Raw genomic sequence first — 25,564 nt, 5'->3', positions numbered from 1 at the left:
AATATAAACTCAACACATGTTCGCAAGCCGAGTTCGTTTTAAGCCGATCTCGAGTCCTTTAAATGAGCCGAGCTCGAGCCTGAGTTCATGAGTTTCTAAATGAACATGTTTGCAAGCCATGAATTGAATATCCTTAAGCTTGAGCTCAACTCGATAAAATTGTCGAGCTTAGCTTGAATAATCGAGCTCGAGCTTAGCTTGAATAATCAAGCTTGAGCTTAGCTCGATAAAATAAACGAATGAACTCGAATGAATAGAATTGAATTTCGAATAGTTCACGAACTGTTTGATTTATTTACATTCCTATTCTTCACGTGTGTTAACGAGCTCATCGACCAACAAAAAGAGTTGACAAGGTTAATTAACACCATAATCTTAGATTTTAAACCATTTTTTATTAACCAGTAGCAAACTTTTCAAAATACTCAAATATAATCAGTGTCGACTAAAATCAACCGATGTAGCTAGAAAGCTCGGAATCATATGAAACTAAGTCCTGTGTGTTCGTCTAGTTCTCCTGATTATATATATAATCTTAAATATTAATTTGATATAATATATTGAGAGCAATGATTTTTTGAACATGAATATATCTTAAAAATATAATTAGTGTTAAAAAAATCATTGCACTCAATATATTATGTCAAATTGAGATTTGAAAACATAGATATAATCAGGAGAACTAGACAAATACATATGATTTCATGTCATTCCGAGTTATCTAGGTCCATCTACCAATTTTGCTCAAATCGATCAAAATTGGCTAATGGACCGAAAAAATTCGGAATGACATTAAACTAAATCTTATGTGTTCGTCTAGTACTCATTATTATATATATATATATATATATCTTCAAACATCAATTTGACACAATATATTGAGAGTAGTCATTTTTTGAATATGAATATATTTGAAAAATTAAATTCATATTAAAAAATCACTGCACTCAATATATTGAATCAAATTAATATTTGAAGACATTAATTTAATTATGAGAACTAGAAGAACACATATGATATGGTGAGAGCTTAAAATGACATGCAATTATGTTTTATGTGTTCGTCTAATTCTCCTGATTAGATATATACACTTAAATATCAATTTGACATAACATATTAAAAGTAGTAATTTTTTAAACAAAATTTAATTTTTAATTATAAAAAAATATTTTAATCGATTATTATATTATAGCAATCGATTAAAGTTATTAATCATAATTTTTTTTAAAAAATGGTTAAAAAGTTAATTTATATTTAAAAAATTATTATTCTTAATATATTGTGTTAAATTGATATTTAAAAGTATATATATATATATATATATATATATATATATATATATATATATATATATATATATATATATATATATATATATATAGGAGAATTAGACAAATACGTAAAATTTGATTTCATATTATTTTGAATTTTTTAGATCGATATTTTGATCAAAATTAATTGATAGATTTAGATAATTTAGAATGATATGAAAGTAAGTGTATTAGTGTGTGTATATATATATTCTCCAGATACGATGGCATAAAATAATAATGTTACGTGCTTCAGTAAAAAATATCAAATACGACGTCAAATATCAATTTGACATAAAACAATAATGTTACGTGCTTTAGTAAAAAAAATCTAAATTTTAAAAGAGTATTCGGCACTTAAAGTGGATACATAAATTTTTAATTTTTTTCATAAAAAAATTAAATATTGAAAGTTTTATTTCAGCAAAATATTCAAACCATAAGCAACAAGAATAAACAAGTAAATTAATCAACTTGTCTAAGAAGATGATAATTTTTTGAATTATCGATTTAATTCTATGTAAATTTTTCATTAATTATTAAATTGGAAAGCAAGTTTGATTAAGAAGATGCAGATAGAATTAATGGAGATGAAATTGTTATTAAAAGATAAAACATATTTTAATTGCAATATTAAGAGACCATTCTACTGGTTGACGAATGGATGACGCTCTGTAATGGGCAAGCGTCGGCGATTGCAGGGGAGGCGAAAGGACCCTGCAACAAGCCGCCGGCGATGATCCGGTGCGTCGCCTCTGTCATATGGAGTCCATCCCATATCACGCAGCGCGATGGCTCGTCGCAGAGCGAATACCCGTCGGAGCCGCATCCGAGCCGGCGGTTGTAGTTGTAAGGGCCGCCGCCGCCGCAGCAGCTCACGAGCGTGTCGTTCCCGAATCCTAAACCGAAACACACTTGATCAAATGCTCAACGATCATTCGCGAGAAGTGTTCACTCGATCACTCACCGAACTGGTTTGGATTGTTCAGGATGCTGATTATGGCGGCGAAGTAGTCGGCGTAGATGATAGTAGCGTGAGGATTTAATCCCCGCAGCGTTTGGAGCTCCGCTTCCAGGAGGCTGTTGTGGTAGGTGGAGAATTCGTTCAACCAGTTCAGGCAACCGGTGCCGGCGTCATAATCGTCGACGTTTTGAGTCTGGAACTCGGTGAGGAAGGCGGAGTGGCATCCCAGAGGAGTGATTCCTGGAACCACCAGCGTTCGGGCGCCCAACTCGATCAGTTCCTGGATTGAAAATCGTAAATTCGGTTTGAAAATTGAAGAAGGAAGGATGAGAGTGGACTTGATTTGGAAGTTACAGTGACGGCGGAGCTGATGGTGGCGACGACGAAAGGAACGAAGGATTTGACCTCCTCCAAGCTTCTTCTTTGAAAAATCGGGTATATGTAATCGTTGCCTCCGATCTCGCCCATCATGATGAGAGAATCTTGCAGCGTGTCTGCGCAATCTGCCATCAAAGAGTTCTTATCTAAAAGATCAAAGTTTCAATGCACTTGATGCGCACAAATCGAATCTTCAACTAATTCATCGAATTTAATCTGGATTTGTAAACTCGGGCAAACTAGAAATGGGTGAAAACAAATAGCAATACATCGAAAACAATTGTATGAATTATAAGATTTTACTATCATCCATCTTTAAGGAAATTGATTCGGTGATAAAGAGGGGTCCACCCCAAAAGCAATTCAAAGCAACAAGGGCCGGCTGACGTGGAGATCCAAATTAAACGGCCAAAATTGTAAGGCTGGATTGACCACGAGATTGCGGACTGCCGACTGCGGATCAAGCAAGGTTGGTTGAGTGGGTCTTTAGTGTCGATCTGACGTTAAAAGCCGATCGGACCATCTGAATGATCGTCCTCCGCAACTTGCAGTTGAGGTTAAAAGTCAAATACTAAATTACCTGACTCACCATCCTTGTCAATCGGACCTTAGGTCCGATCGAACACTTTGCACTTCTCTAACAACATGAAAGTCAAGTGAAAAATAAGCCAGTAGCTTTACTCTGTATGGTCGAGTTAGAGATATACCAGCCGACTGGCCGCAGATCAGCATACAGCGGAACTTAGATAACTGTCACATGGAATCCTTTTGGAAATTTGTGTCGGAAAGAATAGAGAATATCCTGCCAGCAAATTGTCCTTTAGAAGCTTTCAGTTTGTCAACTTAAAGTGATTTGTAGGCTCATTTGAGGAAAGGTGTCAGAGACACTTTATGACCTATCATTTCTTAGTAAAATTTTGAAAAATGTGTTAATACTTTGAAATACGTGCACAACACAATAGTGACACTATAAAAGGGTTCTCCATCTATAAACGGATGTATGCGATACTTCTTATTTACACATGTCATTCGCTACAGTTCACTACTCTCTCTGAGACCGAGCACTGACTTGAGCGTCGGAGGGCCAACGCCGGGGACTCCTTTCTTGGTCCGGCACTAACGCTCTTGGTATTGTAGGACAACGCAGAGTCTTCATTGAATCAACGCAGAGCCACGTCCCAGCTCACTGCCTTCATCAATTTTGGGCAGGAACAGAAATATTGAATATCGAAATTGATATAATGACAAACCAAATACTGACATGAGTCCATAACTAGTGTCATTGTATATCTTACTTGTCGGAGTTCCTATAAACATGGAATGATCTTCTACAATAGTGGATGACCATCCATAATCCTTCTCAATGGGAAAAGAGAAGGAAGATGAAGAAACTCTATTGAATCCAAGATTCGAAATGTCTAAAGCAATGAGCTTTTTCTCTTATATATATTGGCTCATCCTATAAGGGCCATCTATATAATAACTCATAATCAATTAACAGTTCATTATTGTTAATGAAATGGGTTAACAGATTTACACATTCAATATACATCTAATAATATAAACACCCTTAATGCTTAATGCATTGGATCACTTAATTAGAGTTTAGATCCTTAATGGCATAATTGTTGTGTTGTTGTTAATCAAATGTTAGCTCACCAAATAGAGATTAAATCCTATAATCTCTCACTTGAGTTATACTTGACACCGTATACATCACACAACACCTTAGTTGAGTTCGACATGCCAAAACTTTATAAGTTAAATACCCCTTCAAATAATTTAACACATTAATTCAATTAATATAGAACTAAAGAAATCAGAGTTACTATAACTGTAATAAGACCTAACAATAATCACCGTATTAATATCATTAACGACATACATTTAATGTGAATGTGTAGTATAAGATTAACACGAAATCTGATTTGTATATGTCTATTCTCAATAAGTCCTTCTTATGATCTAAATCGGGTCTAAATCATATTTACCAAAACCTTAAGCTAAACCGCAACGATAAATTATGATTCAACCTTAAAACGCAAAACTAAGTCTTATATCATACTTACAAAATTGTACGTAAAACTATAATAGTAAATTAAGATGTACTCATGCTCAGAGTTAAAATCATATACACACATAAAACTTTAGTACGTACAATAAGTTAAAAATATGTGTTCATTAATATAGAGTATCATACAAATACATATTCCTACCAAATTAGTATTTTATCTAAAGAAAGAACCCTCACATTCAACACATGTTGATGAAACACCTTGGGCAACAAACTCTTGGTGAGTGGATCCACTAACATGAAATCGGTCTTTATATTCTCTATTATAATTTGATCACTCTAAACTCTTTCTTTAACTGGCAGGAACTTTATGTTGATGCATTGAGACTTCGACGTAACTGCGATTATTCTTGGAACATAATTTTGTTACTTTATTATCACAGTTGATTCTCAATTATTTGTTAATACCCTCGATGATTTGTAATCCTATGATAAGGTTCTGCATCCATATCCTGTGATTGGAAGTTTAGTAGCACACTATAAACTCTATCTCCATAGTAGCAGTAGTTATTAGAGTATGTTTGTCGTTTTTCCATGATATACCTGTTGGAGTGTATACTGAGAGCCTAAGCTTTGTAAACATTCATTATGAATAAAGAATCACATTTGGTCTAATTATCTACATTTGTTTGTAGTTGTTCATTTAATTTATATTGTAGATAACATAGTATGTGGTGTCACATACAGAAGATGATGTTATCAGTACCTTATAAATTATAAACAGTAGCTCACGACCAGAATGGAAAAGAACAAACCATTAGAAAGTCGTAGTGTAATTAGGTATTAGTTTATCTTGACTATATAATTACACTAGTACACTCAGAGTGTATTGAGTAGGACCATTTGAGGTCGTTCCTTTTATACTGACTTTATAAAGGAACAAAGACCTCAGTTATTATGGAAGTGTGTGCTCTTAATCCTAATATAATAACAAGCACATATGTTTGATATTTATTTCTTTAATTTATCAATGGGTGAGATTTAGTTCGATGAATCAATAAACCCGATAAATTGGGAAATGGTATCACTCATAGTGTGTGTTGTTGATTATAGAAGGAAAGCGTGTCCTAGTGATACTAGGTTGATAATGTCCTCAAGAGGAGCTCATAAAGATTGTCATGTTAAACCCTGCAGGTGGACTTCGACATGATAATAAGGTTGAGTGGTACTACTCTTGGACTTAGATATTAATTAAATGAGTTGTCGAGAACTCACTTAATTAGTGGACATTCGATATCTTAAACACAGGAGACTAACACACTCATAATAAGAAGGAGCCCAAAATGTAATTTGGGATTGGTGCGGTAGTTCAATGATAGTTCTCTAGTGGAATGAATTATCATTGATAAAATTAAGTTGTGTGTTCGGGCGAACATGGGATGCTAATTTTATCGGAGACCAAAACCAATTCCTCCTCTCGGTCCCTATCGTAGCCTCTTATTTATAGAGTACTATACCCACATATACCCACCTTTATACCCACCCGGGCAAGCTAGCTTGGGAACCAAGCTAGCCTAAGCTGGTTTAGCCTAGCTAGAACCCAAGCTAGTAGGGCCGCCATAATTAATTAAAAAGAAAATTTAATTTTAATGTTTATTATTATGGAAGATTTAATTTAAAGAGAATTAAAATTAAAATATCTCTCTTGTAAAAATTTACAAAGATTAAAGAAAGAGATTAGATCTCTTTCCTTATTTGTAGATTGGAGAGATGTTTTATTTTCTCTTTAAAATTATTCACATGTTAATAAAATTAAAATTATAGATATTTCCTTTTATTAACCATAAAGAGATTTTAAAGAGAAATTTTATTTTTTTAAATTTCTGGAAACAAATTAGGAAGTTTTAATTGTTGATTGAAACTTGTCCTATTTGCCTTCCAATGATGTGGCCGGCCATCACAAATTAATTAGGGAAATTTTATTTTATTTCTCTCAATTAAATCATGTCAAGGAAATTAAGGAAAATTTATTTCCTAATTTACCTAGGCCAAGGAATATAAAAGAAGGGGTGAGGGTGCCTTCACAAGACACAACATCTATTATTCCTCTCCCTCTCTTGTTCCTTGTGGTGGCCGGTTCATCCTCTCCCACTCTTCCTCTTGTGGTGGCCGAACCTCTCTCCCCTCCTTGGAGCTCTTGTGGTGGCCGGATACTACTTGGAGAAGAAGAAGAAGAAGGAGAGAAAGCTAGCATCTCTTGGAGCTTGGTTAGTATTTTGGTTTTTCTCCTTGGTGAAGCTTTTCTTTTGTGGCCGAACCTTGCTTGGAGAAGAAGAAGGTGGTTGGTGGTTTCTCATCTTGGAAGATCGTTGCCCACACAACGTCCGAGGTTAGAAGAGGAATACGGTAGAAGATCAAGAGGTTTTTCTACAAGGTATAACTAGTAATTTCTATTTCCGCATCATGCTAGTTATTTATGGAAATAATACCAAATACAAGAGGCTTACGTTCTAGTATTTCGAATATGTTTTTTCGAAGTTGTGTTCTTTTGTTTCTTTCTTTTCCTTGTGATTTGATTGTTCTCTTTGGTTAACCTAAAGTTATTTTAGGAAATTAAATATTACCTTTCTATTAAAGGTTTTGTCTAGTCGGTGGTGGTTGCTCCCATATCCAAGAAGGCCATGTGCCTCGCCACGTCGATCTGGGAACCTTTATGGAAATTAATATTTAATGGAATTAATAACTTAAGGAGACTTGGGTCGAACGTGTTAAGTTCCGCAGAGATCCAAGTCAAAACCTAAAAGAACAAATAGATTAAGTTTTGGATCAAACGTGTTAAGTTCCGCAAGAGATCCAAAATTTAATTTAAAAGAACACATGGTAGCTAGGAAAAGGTTCGGACCTTTGTACAAAATTTTTGTACAGTGGAACCTATAGGCTTTCCGAGTAGCAACCAACAATTGGTATCAGAGCTAGGGTTTTGCCTCTGTGTATTTGGTATTTAGTTTAATGCACATGTCATACATAATTTAAGCAGGTTAATAGTAGGATGTGCTAACTCTATGGATGCAGGATCCAACTATTATGGCTTTTAGTTAATTATGTGTGATTGGACCCTTGGACATGTCAAGGGCAATTTATTGTGTGCATGATTGTATTAAAATACAGCAGGAGCTGTATTTAGTTTTATTAGGATTTTATTTTTGATCTAGATACATGTACATTCCTTTTATGGAATATAGGATCAAATGTAAAATTCTATTTATGTCATGGATCGAATCTTGCAAAGCGTGGAACCTTCTAAGGACCAGAGGCGCAGTGGAACTCGGAGCAAGATGGGTGGCCAAATATGGCAGAAGCTTTGGATGACAACACACGGAGGACGATTAAAGATAAAAGCCATAATAGTTGAAAATTAGATCTTCTATTTATTGCTTTTATATTGTGCTGTGTGTGCGTGTTAGTTTACAAGTTTAGTAGGCTAGCATAGTTAAAATTCCTCATTTATAAATAACTAAGTGGGAGAGGGTTTTTAAGCAAATCACCTGGTCTCCATTATTGGTTTGTAAGTGATGCAAACAAGCTCGCGTTGGCTCGAGTGCCTTCCTCCATAACGGATGAGCTTGTTTGCGGACCACTAGAACAGACTTCCATTTATGGATGACTATAGGAAGTTAATTAAGAGCGTGTGATCTTCCCAACGGAAAGGGCATAATCTTATTAATGGACTTAGTGTCAAGTAATGGTGTACACTTAGACACATCTAATAGTATCCTCCCAAACGGAGTCACTGCTATTATTTGTGTGACCAAATAATACCAACTATTAATTTTATTTGTCAAAAGTTAGGTTGACAAGATAATAAAATTAATGGGTTAAAACCCTCCTTTTACAAATGTTGAATTTGTATATCGTCCACACTAACGTGGCATACAAAATTCACGGTGTTTTAAGGTGTTGGTTAATTTAAAATAGTATTGTTTGAGGAATCAATATTATTCTAAATTTAGAGTTCGACCAAAAGTTATTTGTGATTCTTAGGATGACTTTCAACCCACCGTCCATCATACTTCAACAAAATAGACTTACTGGACCAAATTACATAGATTGGAAAAGAAACCTGGATATTGTTCTTACTTGAAAGCTATAAATTTATCTGACCGAGCATTGCCCTGATGCACCCATCGGTGAATCTACCCAAGAGGAGATTGAATATCATAGGAAATGGGTAAAAGCAGATGAGATGGCGCGGTGTTACATTTTGGCTTCAATGTCAAATGTATTGCAACATCGGCGTAAAGATTTACCAACGACATGATATTATGAACAATCTCAAGGAACTCTTTCGTCATCGGATAGGACTTCTAGACAAGAAGCTATGAGAAAGATAATGACCACCATGCAAGAGGGTACTCCTGTAAGGGATCATATCCTAAACATGATGGCTTATCCGAACGAAATACTGATCCTTGGAGGAGAAATTGATGGGAAACCCGGATCGATATGATCCTCCAAACCCTACCTAGAAGTTTTGAGCCGACTGAACTATAATATGAATAAAAGGATTTATTCATTGGGGAACTACTAACAAGCAGCCGAAGGGTTATTTCGTCACAATGCTCAAATTCACTATGTTGAAAATGGTTCTACTTCTAAACCGAAAGGTAAGAAGAAGAAGAAACAAACTGGTTCAAGAAAGAAAGTGAATAAATCTCGAGTACGGGATAAAGCGAGGAATGAAGAAGAAGGGCAAGTGCTTCATCTATAAGGACATTGGAAGGCTGATCGTCCTCGTAAGAACCAAAACAAAGGTATATCTCATACTCTAGTTGTTGAAACATGTTTAGCGGTGTTATCTACCAGGTCTGTAGATACGGAGCCATCGATCATGTCTGCAATTCCTTGCAGGGGTTCCAAGAAACCCGACGACTATCTGAAGGGGAGATTATCGTCTACATGGGCAATGCTACTAAGGTGGCAGCTGTTGCAGTGGGAGACGTCTACTTATCTTTTAGTAGAAATAGAAATTTGGTTTTAAGAAATTGTCGTGATGTACGCAGTTTTAGAAAGAATTTAATTTCCGTTTCTAAACTGTTTTTAGATGGATATTCAGTTTCTTTCAGTAACGATGTAGTTATTAAAAGAAATAAAGTGATTATCTGTTCTGGTGCATTAGTTGGCAATTTGTATATTTTAAATCCAAATTCTTCCACAAAGCAAAACATGGAAATTTATAATTCATCTTCTAATTCTAATAAGAGAAAAGAACCTTCAGAAATGAACCAAGCATATCTTTGGCATCTAAGGCTTGGTCATATTAACTTAAGTAGGATTCAGAGGCTTATAGCCGATAGACTTTTAAGTTCATTAGAGTTGGAAAATTTTCCAACTTGTGAATCTTGCTTAGAAGGTAAAATGACCAAGAGGCCGTTTAAGGCCAAGGGGTATAGAGCCAAAGAAGTGTTAGAGTTGGTTCACTCTGATTTGTGTGGTCCTATGTCTGTCAAGAGGAGGTTTTGAATATTTTGTCTCTTTCATAGACGATTATTCAAGATATGGATACATTTACCTAATGCGCCGCAAGTCCGAGTGTTTTGATAAGTTCAAAGAATACAAGGCTGATGTGGAGAAACGACTAGGTAAAAGTATCAAGACACTACGGTCAGATCGTGGTGGCGAATACCTCTTAGGAGAGTTTAGGAATTACTTATCAGAGGCCGGGATTCAATCCCAATTGTCTCACCTGAAACACCCAACAGAATGGTGTGGCAGAACGAAGGAATAGGACTCTTATGGAGATGGTTAGATCAATGATGAGTTATTCGAATTACCAAATTCGTTTGGGATATGCTCTGGAAAAGCAGTATACGCTCCGAACTTAGTACCTTCTAAATCAGTTTCTTCTACTCCCATAGAATCGTGGAATGGGCGAAAACCCGCCTAAGACATATTCGGATATGGGGTAGTCCAAGACATGTCTTAAACCAGATTCTGATAAGTTAGAATTTCGCATGAAGTTCGCGTGTTTGTAGGATATTCCAAAGGAACGAAAGGTGGTTTATTTTATAGTCCTAAGACGGAAGGTCATTGTTAGCACCAATGCCCGCTTTTAGAAGAAGACTATATAATGGATCACAAGCCCAAGAGTAAAGTTGTTTTAGAAGAACTTAGAGAGGACATGTCTACTTGAGTACCAACAATACAAGATGAAGTACCACAAGAGACCGCAACACGTGTCACACATGATACACAACCACGGATGCCTCGTCGTAGTGGGAGGTTGTAATGCAGACTGAAAGATTCATGTTTTTGGGAGAGTCTTGGACTTGATCCGGGTAAACATGAACCCGATCCCCATGGATATATGAAGCACTCCAAGATATAGATGCGTCTTGGCAAAAGGCAATGAATTCAAATAGAGTCCATGTACTCTAATAAGGTCAGGAGCTTGTAGAACCACCGATGGTGTAAAAGCCGTTGGATGCAAGTGGATCTACAAAAGGAAAAGAGGAAGACGGAAGGTAGAAACCTTCAAAGCTAGGCTTGTTGCGAAGGGTACACTCGAAAGAGGGAATCGATTACGAGGAAACCTTTTCACCAGAGCTATGCTTAAGTCTATCCGGATACTCTTATCCATTCTTTCATATGGATTATGAGATTTGGCAAATGGATGTCAAGACTTTCCTTAATGGAAGTCTTGAAGAGAACATCCATATGAAGCAACCGTAGGATTTATTGAAAAGGCAAAGAGCATCTAGTATGCAAGCTCAATCGGTCCATTTATGGACTAAAGCAAGCTTCAAGGTCTTGGAACATCCGGTTTAATGAAGTAATCCAGTCTTATGGATTTATTCAAAGTCCGGATGAGTCTTGTGTATATAAGAAGTGTAACAGAAACGTGGTGGTATTTCTTGTACTATACGTAGATGATATTTTGTTAATTGGCAACAATGTCAAGGTATTATCGGACGTAAGGGTATGGTTGTCCAAACAATTTGATATGAAGGACTTAGGAGAATATGCACACATTCTTGGGATCAAAGTTATAAGGGATCGCAAGAAAAGAATGTTGTGTCTATCCCAAGCTTCATATATAGATACAGTCCTTGCTCGTTTTAGCATGCAGAACTCCAAGAAAGGTTTCTTACCTTTTAGGCATGGAGTAGCCTTATCTAAAGAGATGTCTCCGAAGACATCAAAGGATATTGAGGAAATGAAGGCAGTTCCTTATGCTTGTAGGAAGCCTAATGTATGCAATGTATGTACGAGGATATCCGTTTTGCCGTGGGCATGGTCGGAGATATCGAGTAACCTCGACAAGGACATTGGAATGCGGTAAAGCATATATTAAAGTACACGAGAAGGACTAGAGATTATATGCTAGTTTACCAAGCGAACGATCCGCTTCCTGTGGGTTACACTGATTTGGATTTCCAATCGGATAACAGTAAGTCTACATCGGGCTATGTGTTTACTTTAGGAGGTGGAGCCATTTCATGGAGGAGTGTTAATCAGTTTCGGACTCAACCATGGAAGTGAGTATGTGGCAGCCTCGAGGCTAAAGAAGCAGTATGGCTCAGAACTTTCTAATGGACTTAGATGTGATTCTGGTTTGCCCAAAATCATCACAATTTATTGTGATAATAGTGCATTTGCAAACTCGAAGGAACCACGAGCCCATAAGGCAAGTAAACATATAGAGCGCAAGTACCACTTGATAAGAGATATCGTGAGCGAGGAGAAGTTGTCATCGCCAAGATTGCATCAGCGGATAACCGCGCATCTTCACTAAGGCTCCATCCTTGCAATTTGACCAGCTGGAGGGTGAATGAAGATATGCTGAGAGCTAGTCATTAGTATGGGAGATTGTTGGAGTGTATACTGAGAGCCTAAGCTTTGTAAACATTCATTATGAATAAAGAATCACATTTGGTCTAATTATCTACATTTGTTTGTAGTTGTTCATTTAATTTATATTGTAGATAACATAGTATGTGGTGTCACATACAGAAGATGATGTTATCAGTAACTTATAAATTATAAACAGTAGCTCACGACCAGAATGGAAAGGAACAAACCATTAGAAAGTCGTAGTGTAATTAGGTATTAGTTTATCTTGACTATATAATTACACTAGTACACTCAGAGTGTATTGAGTAGGACCATTTGAGGTCGTTCCTTTTATACTGACTTTATAAAGGAACAAAGACCTCAGTTATTATGGAAGTGTGTGCTCTTAATCCTAATATAATAACAAGCACATATGTTTGATATTTATTTCTTTAATTTATCAATGGGTGAGATTTAGTTCGATGAATCAATAAACCCGATAAATTGGGAAATGGTATCACTCATAGTGTGTGTTGTTGATTATAGAAGGAAACCGTGTCCTAGTGATACTAGGTTGATAATGTCCTCAAGAGGAGCTCATAAAGATTGTCATGTTAAACCTGGTGGACTTAGTCCGACATGATAATAAGGTTGAGTGGTACTACTCTTGGACTTAGATATTAATTAAATGAGTTGTCGAACTCACTTAATTAGTGGACATTCGATATCTTAAACACGGAGACTAACACACTCATAATAAGAAGGAGCCCAAAATGTAATTTGGGATTGGTGCGGTAGTTCAATGATAGTTCTCTAGTGGAATGAATTATCATTGATAAAATTAAGTTGTGTGTTGGCGAACACGGGATGCTTAATTTTATCGGAGACCAAACCAATTCCTCCTCTCGGTCCCTATCGTAGCCTCTTATTTATAGAGTACTATACCCACATATACCCACCTTTATACCCACCTAAAGGGGCCGGCCAAGCTAGCTTGGGAACCAAGCTAGGGCCGGCCTAAAGGTGGCCGGCCCTAGCTTGAACCCAAGCTAGTAGGGCCGGCCATAATTAATTAAAAAGAAATTTTAATTTTAATGTTTATTATTATGTGGAAGATTTAATTTAAAATAGAATTAAAATTAAAATATCTCTCTTGTAAAAATTTACAAAAGATTAAAGAAAGAGATTAGATCTCTTTCCTTATTTGTAGATTGGAGAGATGTTTTATTTTCTCTTTAAAATTATTCACATGTTAATAAAATTAAAATTATAGATATTTCCTTTTATTAACCATAAAGAGATTTTAAAGAGAAATTTTATTTTTTAAAATTTCTGGAAACAAATTAGGAAGTTTTAATTGTTGATTGAAACTTGTCCTATTTGCCTTCCAATGATGTGGCCGGCCATCACAAATTAATTAGGAAAATTTTATTTTATTTCTCTCAATTAAATCATGTCAAGGAAATTAAGGAAAATTTATTTCCTAATTTACCTAGGCCAAGGAATATAAAAGAAGGGGTGAGGGTGCCTTCACAAGACACAACATCTATTATTCCTCTCCCTCTCTTGTTCCTTGTGGTGGCCGGTTCATCCTCTCCCTCTCTTCCTCTTGTGGTGGCCGAACCTCTCTCCCCTCCTTGGAGCTCTTGTGGTGGCCGGATACTACTTGGAGAAGAAGAAGAAGAAGGAGAGAAAGCTAGCATCTCTTGGAGCTTGGTTAGTATTTTGGTTTTTCTCCTTGGTGAAGCTTTTCTTTTGTGGCCGAACCTTGCTTGGAGAAGAAGAAGGTGGTTGGTGGTTTCTCATCTTGGAAGATCGTTGCCCACACAACGTCCGAGGTTAGAAGAGGAATACGGTAGAAGATCAAGAGGTTTTTCTACAAGGTATAACTAGTAATTTCTATTTCCGCATCATGCTAGTTATTTATGGAAATAATACCAAATACAAGAGGCTTACGTTCTAGTATTTCGAATATGTTTTTTTTCGAAGTTGTGTTCTTTTGTTTCTTTCTTTTCCTTGTGATTTGATTGTTCTCTTTGGTTAACCTAAAGTTATTTTAGGAAATTAAATATTACCTTTCTATTAAAGGTTTTGTCTAGTCGGTGGTGGTTGCTCCCATATCCAAGAAGGCCATGTGCCTCGCCACGTCAGTACTGGGAACCTTTTATGGAAATTAATATTTAATGGAATTAATAACTTAAGGAGACTTGGGTCGAACGTGTTAAGTTCCGCAGGAGATCCAAGTCAAAACCTAAAAGAACAAATAGATTAAGTTTTGGATCAAACGTGTTAAGTTCCGCAGGAGATCCAAAATTTAATTTAAAAGAACACATGGTAGCTAGGAAAAGGTTCAGACCTTTGTACAAAATTTTTGTACAGTGGAACCTATAGGCTTTCCGAGTAGCAACCAACAATACCCCCTCCCACCAATATGAAGACATATTATGAGGGGAACCTCCTACTATCTAAGCATTCAGTAAAATCGGAGTTTGAATATCCAATGATCTTCAAATGACTTAATCTCTGATATATGAGCATGTAATCTTTCATTCTTTACAAATACTGTATAACCCTCTTTACATCTTTCTAATGCTTTGGTCCAGGTTAGTCAAATATCATCCCAACATGCCCATAATGTACACATATATACATAAGCATACATTAAACTCCCTACTACCGATTCATAAGGAAATTGTTGTATTTCCTTAATATTAAGTTCATGATGTAGACATTGTTGCAAGCTAAATCTATTACCCTTTAACACATATGTGTCACCAGAAGTATAATTTTACATGTCACATATCGAATAAGTATATTTTCTATATAGACCTTTAGTAATTGATCCTGTCTGAAAGTCACAGAAAGCTGGGGATGTGACGCTCATGCTGACCTCTTGTGGATTCCGCGCGGAGATGCAATACATACTACGTCAGTGCCGAACTAGAGAAGGGGTCTCCGACATTGGCCTTCCGACGTTCAAGTCAATCGCCGGCGATGAACTAGAAAGCGGAGCAACAAGAAGACTACTGTAGCGTAAACAGTGAATAATATAACATACCTCTGCCGATGCTTGGACCCCTCTTTATATAGAGCTCCTGTAGCACATGTTCGCATTTCCCAAGGCGGGCACGCGCCTCTAAGCTTTCCCTAAAAAGACCTGTCGATAAAGTGTCTCTGACACAGTACATTAACGGACCAAGCATATCTCTGAAGTGACAGTGGAAGCTTTCGCCGTACGATCCTCTGTCGGACCATATCGCCTGTCAGCGGTGACACTAGCTCCCAAAAGAATGTCGAAAGATAGCTTGCTGTGTCTATTGCTTGGCCAAGCGGAATAGCGCTCGGCCGGAATTCCACTGTCCACGTGTTGTCTGTTGTCGGGCCGAGTGGGATAGCCGCTCGGTCAAAAGTTCACTATCCGCATGCTCTGTCGTTGGACCGAGCGGGATAGCTGCTCTACCGGAAATCCACTGTCCGCGTGCTCAGCTAATGTCGAGTCTGCTGCTAGGCCGAGTGAAAGAGTCGCTCGACCCAATTTCTGCATACTGCTCTCTTTGTCGTCCTCTTATTTGAGTGTCGGGTGCTCACCTCATGGCCGAGTCAAAGGTGCTATCGGATCGGGCCTTTCTCTTCCCGATCGGGACATGCTCGTTCGATCGGCAAATGACTTCTAAGCGTTGACCGCCTTGACTTTGCCCTCCACGTGATAACTATCCTCCGAGGGGTGGGGCCCCTCCTCATCACCGCATCAGTAATAGTTTAAGTGTGCACCTTAAATGAGCACAAACAATCTATATGCCTAAAACAAAGAATGCATCACCAAGATCATTCATTTCAAATTCACCAGATAAAAATGACTTGTTTTCTAGCAATAAACTCTTATTATTAATTACAAGCAATATATCGTCCACATATAGAACAAATATAATAAACTTACTCCCACTGAACTTTATATACAAACATTGATCAACTAGATTCTCCTTAAACTATATGAAAAAAGACCACTTGATCAAACTTCTGGTACCATTGATGAAATGTTTGCTTTCACTATTAGCTGCTTCATTAGTTACCATATTGGGATAACCAATGTTCTCCTTAAATGATGTTTTCCTAATTTTATCACTCTCACCATCCTCAATGTATTTGCCATTATCCGTCTCAAAAAAGGATCTACTCAAGAGGTTATAAAACTTAAAGCCTCTTAAGTTTTTTGAGTATCTTACAAAATGATAGCTAACAGTTCTTAAGTTCAATTTTCTTTTATTAGGCCTATAGAGCCTAGTCTTAATTGGACAACTTTAAACATGTAGATGCCTAACACTAGGCAGTCTACGTGTCCATAACTTGTATGAGATTTTCATTACCACCTTATCAAGAATTCTATTGAGTTAGTAAACCGCAGTAGTGTCTCACCTTATAAAGACTTGAATAGAGAAGAGAATGCAATCATACTTCTCACCATGTCTTTTAGTATCCGGTTTCGTCACTTTACTACACCATTTTGCTGAAGGGTCCCAGGCATAGTGTATTGTGCCATGATTCTGCACTCTGCAAGGTAATTTGTAAATGATCCATAACATTGTTCACCTAATCCGTCAGATCTACCATAGTATTCACCACCATGGTCTAATCTGACACTCTTAATCTTCTTACCAAGTTGATTTTCAACTTCAACTTTAAAGGTTTTGAATATATCTAGGGATTGCGACTTCTCATGAATTTGGTACAAGAATCCATATTGGGAATAATCGTCTATAAAACTAATAAAATATGTTTGACCATTTCAAAAAGTTTTAGGAAACGGTTGACATATGCCCTTATGTATTAACTCTAAGATTCCATTACTCTATTTTGAACTTTTATTACTTTTGTTAGTCATTTTTTTCTTGATACACTCAATGCGGATTCCAAAATCTCACTCGTTAAACGATGTTTCACATCTATACTATACATCATAATATTATCCGTATGAATTTCAATGCCTAATCTGTATAGTTTATCAATCAAAGAATCATTATCACATAAAATAGAATTTCAAAACATATTTTTTTTCCATTTCCAAATGAACAAGTATATCCGGATTTATCCAAACATGAAATAGAAATTAAGTTTCATTTAAATGACGACACTACAATTGTATTTTCCAAATTTAAAAGTACATTATTCCTTAAATAAACTCTAAAGACATCTATCGTCTCTACTTTCGCCTTCTTGCCAATTCCCATATAGATGCATCTTTAGCATCAATTGACATTCGACTCCTGAGGTAACCCTTTATAATTTCACTTCTGTAAGTATTGCATCATTATCTATCCACCAAGTATTATTAGGTACAGTAGTTAGGTTGACTCCTGAACTGACAAAGTTGAGAAGCTTACCTTTCTTTACACTATATTTGACGTATCTGGGGGAATTTTTCTTTAAATGATCTTTCTTTTTACGTAAGAAATAAAGTGAGTCCAAATCTTGTTACTTGTGCATCTTATGCCATGGAGCCCCAATTACTACAAGATGTTTACCCTTACTCTTACTTTTATTCTTTCTTTTTTTCTTGTTCGAATACTAAGACGAAGATACAAAATTAGCACTATGAGATATATCATGCCTCAATCTCTCTTCTTCCTGTACGTAGTGAGCTATAAGATCATTTATTGTCCACTTCTTTTGAGTGTTAGAACTTACTTTAAATGCAGTAAATTGTGTAGGCAAAGAGATTAGAATGAGGTTCATAAGGCCAAGGGCGCTTTCAGGCATTTCTAACTTTAGTGTCACAAGCCTTATAACTAAGTTTGACATATCCATAAAATACTCCCTAATGCTACCTGCTGGTATATGGGATTATACCTCCAAGCAATACGATAATATATAATTGGTTCCCAACACATGATGGTAACCGGGGTTATCCAAAGTTCGATCACACATTTAATCGAATTTCATTCGACTTCGCTATTCAATCCGACTTGAAAGAGGGACATCTGATGTTATTCGGGATTATACCTCCGAGCAATATGAAAATATATAATTGGTTCCCAACCCATGATAGTAGTCAGTGTTATCCAACCTTTGATTATATATTTAATCAAACTTCATTCGACTTCGTTCTTCAGTCCAACTTGAAAGAAGGGCATCTGATGATATCTGAGATTATACCTCTAAGCAATATGATAACAAGGTTCCTCCAAGCAATATAACGGAGTTCCTACAGGCAATATAACAAGGTTCCTCCGAGCAATATAATGGAGTTGCTCCGAGCAATATAACAAGGTTCCTTCGAACAATATGTCTAAGGCCCAATGAGCAATACGACCCAAGTTCTCTAAGCAATGGGATTCCTTCGAGCTGTATGGGGCTTGTTCAGCATCAAAGGGTATAGAAGCTTCTAGTCATTGATATGTGTCATTCAATGAATGGAGAACACAAACGGGATGTCAGAGAAAGTTCCCTTGATTTCTTCCTCTCCACCACGTGGTCAACAAATGGAGAACACGAAGTAGGTGTAAGAGGTAGTCCCCCTGATTCCTTCCCCATCTTATGTGGTAATCTTTAAGTCGAGGAATGATAATGGATCGTCAACAAACTCGCCTTCACTCACTTAGGTGGGAAGTAGCCAAAAGGTGCGCGAAGGCAGATAACGTGGGGGTTCTCTTTAGGGATCTATATAAGGCATCAGGAGGTTGGTTCTCTTATTCTCGCAAATAGACGCGACTGCTTTCCATTAGCTTTCTTCTTCATCTTCTTCTTCTTTAGTCATTTTCTTCCTTCTTTGCTCGATCACTGACTTGAGCATTAGAAGAGTTGTGCTGATAAGTCGGCTCAAGCTCTAATCCGTATTAGATCTCGCCATGGGGAAGCCGATCTCGCGTCCTGGAGAGGAAGAGCCCGAGAGAAGTGGAAAAAGAGACCATCACTACCCTTCCCATTGTATCACATGTACACTAACTTCGTGAGAAGTGTAGTAGTCTTGACATTTTCGTTTGAGGTAAATCGGTTCGCTAATTCCTTAATGAAGGTCTTAGCATCCTCATCTTCAATTATCAAATGTCTAAGTGATTCTAGAAGGAACATCTTCAAGATCATACGACTCATGAGATTCAATCGCCCCCACTTATCAAAGATCACCTTTTAATCCGCAGTGGAATCTCCAGTCAAAGGTGTAGGATGATCATACCTTAATACAATGTCTAAATCCATGCAGCCTAATAATATTATCATATGTTCTTTCCATTGTCCAAAGTTTATATCAGTAAGCACGAGATGTTTAAATTAGCAGACATTTAGAGCACTACATAAACAAAAGTAAAGAACATACCTCAATTTTCTAAACAAAACATGTATATTTATAGTTGTACAGTAACAAAATGCAACAAATAAATATATAACTTTATGTGCAGTAATTGAAATACCGAGTGCAACATTAATTAAGTCTTTGGACTAAATTGTAACTTGTTATTGGTACTCTCCAAACAACTCATAATTATCTTCATCAGCCACATAACTCGCATTTCTTTGGACCGACGTATTTGCGCATGATACTTTATTCATGAGCCTCCTTAGTAAGCTTATGTTTTCAAGTATCATTCATAATACTTTTAATCGGTCACATAGTGCATCTTCCTTTGGGTCGACATATTATGCGCATGACTTAGAAGTCAAACTAGACTTGCAAGCTTCCTTAAAGATGCATCCGCCGCATAACTAGCATTCCTTTGGGCTGATGTATTTACGTATGATACTTTATTTATGAGTCTCTTTAGTTAACTCATGTTTTCAAGTATCATTTACAATACTTTTCCTTTGGGTCAACATAGTATGTGCATGACTTAGAAGTCAAACTAGACTTGTGAGCTTCCTTAAAGATACATCTGGCATAAAAATAATTTTCCTTTCTGCCAACAATCTTTAGCAAGGATATACATTCATCTATAAAAATACCCCTAGCCTCCCTAATAGTTCTTGCTTTAGCGACAGTATTAGCTCAACTAAATAGCAAGTGTGAAGAAGAATCCAAGGAAACTTGATGAAAACGTAACTAATCAGTTATCAATCAATTGATCTCGGCTACCAATCGATTGATCTCGACTACCAATCGATCAATTGTCAACAGGTAGCAATCGATTGATACTCCTTATATGTCAATTCCTGGCTACATCAATGACAATTAATTGGTACATAGCAGTCAAGTTCCCTAATCAACTTAGAAGGTCTCTGTTCACGAGTTCATCCACTCCAATCTATTGGTAAACATCAATTGATCCACCAATCGATTTGGAGACCTTCTGTGGATAACCCAATGAAGAATAGTCGATTGGTGAAAATCAATCGAACTGCCCAATCGATTCCGATGCCTTTGTATCCGACCCAGGGTTATCCAATCGATTGGCTCCTTATGACAATTGATTGGTATTAACCAATTGATTTCAGACCCTTCTGTACACAACCCAGGTTCAAGAATCTATTTCATCCTTTTCTATGCGCAATTCTAAGCATCCCAATCAATTGGTTCTTATGACAATCGATTGGTAAATGAAAACCTAGTTTTCTGAACACGATTTTTTTAGTTCAAAAATCCTAAATTCGCATTGTCAATAGTGTTCTTTGCTAATAATGTGAAAAACTCAATCCATCGGTTCAATCCTAACTTATCCTACATTCGACATATACACCTTCTTCACCTTAAAATATGACGATTGGTTAATACTAACCTCTTTTACCAATTGAAAGCAAATAGTGATACATGGGAAATAAATCCTTATGATGTATCAATTATGAGATCTAGCTATCATCTATCTTTAAGGCAATATTGAATACCCAAATTGATACAACAACAAGCCGAATGCTAACCTGAGTCCATAACTAATGTCATTATATCTCTTACTTGTCGCAAAAGTTTCTACAAGCACGGAATGATCTTCAACAGGAGTGAGGCAATCCATAGTCATTTTCAATGAAGACGAGAGGAGGAAGGAAGATAAAGAAGCTCTATTGAATCCAAGATTCAAGATACCCACATCAATCAGCTTCTTCTTTTTATATACCAAGACCATCCACATAATAACTCATTAACATCCCATTATTATTCCGGAGACACCACGCTTTAATCGGGCCAGCATTCATCGTTGATTTACCTCCTCCTAGGATCCCTGTGGGGCCAGGCCTAGGGGGCCGCTGGGCGGCGGGACCCACCTTTGCACAATTAACATCCCATTATTATTTTTAAAATAGATTAATAATACGTTGAACCCATATCCAATAATATAAATCCCGTAATAATACTTAATGCATTAGATCACTTAATTAGAATTTTGTTTATAAATGACATAATTATTGTGTTTTATTTTTATTAACCCGATTAAATCCTACAAAGGCAAGATCTGAAATTGATGGGAGAAATTAAACCTGAAGGGGAGGAGCAGAGTGAGGGGAGCAATTGGCGGAACCACCGGATCTCGACGCCTAAAGAGACATTGGTGAAGTCGTTGTGGATGTCTCGTTCCTTAAAGAAGCTACTGTCGAGGGCCGTCGCGCCTGCCACCGCAAAGTTGGCGCCTTGCTCGAAATCTCCGCCGACACGCCGCTGATCCAAGTAGGCCGGCAAAAGGGGCAATCCGAGCGCCTCCGCTGCGGGGGATATTAATCGCGATTTCTTACGGAGAGGAAAGGGGAGTAGAAGGGAGTGTAGTACCGATAAAATCGAGGATAAGGCGGCCGTCGGAGAAGCGTCCGGTGGGGCGGCCGAAGTAGGTCATGCCGTACGGCAGGCAGGCGAAACCGGCGCTGTGGTTGCCGTCGATGTGGAGGAGGTTTCCATTGTCGGCGAGGGAGTCGCCGAAGCTGAACATGGAGGAGTAGCATCCGGCGGCGAGAACGGCAGGGAAAAGGAGGAGGACGAAGGCGGCAGCCGCAGCGGCGATCATTGTGGAACCAGATCTGAGAGCACTACCAACCGTCAACAGTGATTTATTATTATTATTATTATTATTATTATTATTATTATTATTATTAGTTCATGATCTGAGATATTAAAATTTGTTATAATCCAACTTTCGGCACGCTTCTGGCTTGCCTCAAAAAAAATTGTCTACTCGAATAAAGATTAAAAAATTAATATTTTTAATTATTTTTTGAAAGGACTATAATTTCCCATCACATCACGGAATAAATGGATCAAATGAATGTTGCAGAAAGACCTCAAATAATCGAGCTAGCCCCGGGCATGGTGCGGACTTTTCCCCTACAGCCACAATAAATGACGAATAAGCTCATCCTCCTATTCGTTGTGCTGTGAATCATCCTCGTCGTTTATTTACTTTGTAATGTAATCTTTCTTTTCTTTTCTTTTCAAATAATAATCAAGCTAATTTCTCACGTGTATAAATGAACTATTTATAAAATTTATTTTACATATATATATTTTACAATATTTGCAAAGGCTCTGCCCATCGGCCCAATAAATGGGTCACGGCCCGATAACCAGCCTCGGTGAAGTGAATCCCATCCGTGCTCATATACTTCGCCGGATAGCTGCACACCTTCACCGCCGCCGCCGCCGCCTCGTCGCCGACGCGTTGTAGTTGTGCTGTACTCTGCTGACGAATCACGACACAGGTGGATTGATCCAAAATCCTAATGATGAACCATTGAACCAACCAGCAAAAACAGCATCAGCTCGGTGGAATTAATCAATCAAGCAGGCGCTGAGATGTGCTCACTGGAGCACACCTTCCCGTAGCACTGCGGGTTCAAGTAGATGGCAGCCATTGCGTGGTAGTAGTCTTCGTGTACGGCAGTGGCATAGAGATGTGCTCACCGGAGCTGGCTCAGCTCGCGCACGAGTCATCTATTGCCGTGCTCTGCAAACTGGTTCAGGAACTCGACGCACCCTGTTTCTGGCTCGTTCGTAGTTGCCGGCGTCATCGCTCCGGAGGTGGTCGTGGAAAATGAGAAGGCATCCGAGCGTGACGTGGCCGGGAACCTCCAGCGTTGTCACTATCAATCAATTCCTAAAAATCAAATCAAAATTAGAATTTGGCGATGAAATTTGATCGGGTTAGTAGTTCTTACGGCGACGGTGTATCTGATGGGAGATCACGTATGAGATCAAGTCCCTACAGCCGATTTCTCCGACGTGGAAGAGCGAACTGGCCATGAGATTTCGGCACCCTGAGTCGCCAATGCGAAATTTTTTTATGATCTGGGAGGAAATTTGATGTAGAACGATCGAAATCAAGCAAAAAAGATTGAATTTGGACCTCAAGTAGAAGAGCAATTCGACCAATCCATTTGTGCTCGCAGAATAGTTGGTCCTCCAAATCTTCAAACCTGAAGATATAAAGAAGTCGTCGTCGAGGGCAGTGCAACCAGCGACGGCGGAGTTATCTCCCTCTCACGGAGAGAAATACATCGGCACAACAGGAGATCCAAGCGCTTACGCTGCAAGGAAGATGGAGCTAATTGAAGCAATAAAAAACATGATACCGACGGTGATTTTAACTACCAAGAAAGTCGATTATGCAGTGGACATCGAAGAAGCAGCCGATGGGCGGTGAACGAAAGTCTCACCGCAAGGAGGGTGACCAACGGGGGACGGCCGTGGCGCCCCAGGAAACGATCGCTGAAGCTGAAGATGGAGGAGAAGCAGGCAGCGGCGGCGGCGGCGGCGGGGTGAAGGAGAACTTTAAAGCAGCTAAAAAGATGATTCTCATTAATTAATAATAATTGCCAAAAAATATTAGGAGAAAAAAAGTAACCAGGTAAAGAAAAATGAATTGTGACTGGTGGAATTGTAAATAATTAATAATTGTAAGGAGTGCCAACAATAATTGATGTGGATAATGGAAGCTTTTAGAAGTCAAGTTATTACTGCAGTGAACAACTTAACAAGAAGTTTTAATCAAATCATGCACCAATAAATATTCTTCTTCCCATTTTACCTTTGGCCTACAACATGATCTCCACAAGTTGACTATGACGACTCATATTTGTGTCCAGTATATACAATATTCTAACCATACCTTAACTCACTTTGGTACATTAAACATAAGTATATACCATATTTAATTAATATGAAAATGACAAACTTCTCCTGCACTCCTCTACCATTAGAGACGGCTATGAAGAATGCTTAATGCACTCTATATGATAATGTTCTTTGCACCATATTTTATGATCTATGCATGTTTTCATGTATGACATAATCAATGTAAGCAAGCATGACCCCATGGTAAAAAAACAAGATGCAGGGAGATTGGACATTACTAAAGCTGATGCAAGAGGACCTGCTGCAGTGTCCAAATTATGAAGGAAAGGAAAGTGAAGGCAGAGAAAATGAACACCAGTAAAAGAGTAAAGAGAGTCATCCACTTAGACACTGGGTGCATTCCTTTCTACCCTTTCCCCACTAGTTTTTATAGGTTTCCATCCACTTTATATGGCTCAGCTTAACTTGGCCTTAAATGCCTGTTTCATATTGCCTTCAATGAGGTTAAAAAATTCAAAGGCTGCCATTTTTTGGATGCATTCATGTCCATTCATTAGTCAAATAATTAATATATACTGCTAGCGGTTTCCTTGTAATCCTACTCGAATATCTGATGTAGAGAGAATATGATTCTAAGCAAAAGTGTGTTTTGTTTCTGAAGCTTGAGAAGAATGCATGGCCCGGTCAACAAAACCTTCAGAGATACTTTAGAAAGTAAAGATAAATAGTTGTATGACTTATGAGTTCTAGATGTATCTCTAAACCTGAAATACTAATGCAGAACTAATTCCACAGCAATAATAAGACTAGTAACAGTAATACTTGTGGCACCAAATCCTTTTTCATCTTACCTTTTGTCACACCACATTTTTTTGGTGGAGAACAGAGAGGTCAGAGTATTGAGGGTAGTGCAGTTGACTTGCTGGTGGTGGGCTGATATGGATTTCATCACCGTTCTCCAAAGTGCTGGTGAACGGTGGACAGTACTGTACTTTAAGGCTTTGCTCTACGATAAATAGGATACCCTCGGCCTTTCAAAGCACCATCACAGCCTCCTGCTAAGAAGAGCAGCAGCAGAGCTCACGACTGCT

General features: G+C 37.7%; 1 protein-coding gene and 1 long non-coding RNA gene across 3 annotated transcripts; both read right to left on the bottom strand.

Annotated features, from left to right (window-relative positions):
* Nucleotides 1-1,851: 1,851 nt before the first annotated feature.
* On the bottom strand, nucleotides 1,852-22,464 carry LOC121977184 (GDSL esterase/lipase At1g31550-like). Its single transcript, XM_042529751.1, has 5 exons — nucleotides 22,179-22,464; nucleotides 21,893-22,114; nucleotides 2,629-2,777; nucleotides 2,278-2,554; nucleotides 1,852-2,209 (listed from the first exon to the last, which is right to left on the bottom strand). The coding sequence occupies exons 1-5, from the start codon at nucleotides 22,408-22,410 to the stop codon at nucleotides 1,944-1,946; spliced, it is 1,146 nt and encodes a 381-aa protein (XP_042385685.1). The 5' UTR covers nucleotides 22,411-22,464; the 3' UTR covers nucleotides 1,852-1,943.
* A 378-nt stretch (nucleotides 22,465-22,842) lies between these two features.
* On the bottom strand, nucleotides 22,843-25,464 carry LOC121977183. Of its 2 annotated transcripts, none has more exons than XR_006110769.1 (5): nucleotides 25,325-25,464; nucleotides 23,991-24,179; nucleotides 23,746-23,926; nucleotides 23,558-23,656; nucleotides 22,843-23,496 (listed from the first exon to the last, which is right to left on the bottom strand). It is a non-coding gene; the product is annotated as an uncharacterized LOC121977183 (long non-coding RNA). The 2 variants fall into 2 exon arrangements; XR_006110768.1 differs by having other exon boundaries at nucleotides 24,056-24,179.
* Between the last annotated feature and the right edge of the window lie 100 nt (nucleotides 25,465-25,564).

Source organism: Zingiber officinale, chromosome 4B (genome assembly GCF_018446385.1).
Source record: "Zingiber officinale cultivar Zhangliang chromosome 4B, Zo_v1.1, whole genome shotgun sequence".
In the NCBI taxonomy this organism is placed as follows: Eukaryota; Viridiplantae; Streptophyta; class Magnoliopsida; order Zingiberales; family Zingiberaceae; genus Zingiber; species Zingiber officinale.
The sequence above is the reverse complement of the archived record's forward strand: the minus strand, read 5'-3'. Positions and strand labels throughout refer to the sequence as shown.

Coding starts and splice junctions, on each gene's coding strand:
- LOC121977184 (XM_042529751.1), bottom strand. CDS start 22,410: ATGATCGCCGCTGCGGCTGCCGCCTTCGTCCTCCTCCTTTTCCCTGCC. Junction 22,115..22,178: donor CCTTATCCTCGATTTTATCG/GTACTACACTCC, acceptor TATCCCCCGCAG/CGGAGGCGCTCGGATTGCCC. Junction 2,778..21,892: donor ACTCTGCTCCTCCCCTTCAG/GTTTAATTTCTC, acceptor CTTTGATGGCAG/ATTGCGCAGACACGCTGCAA.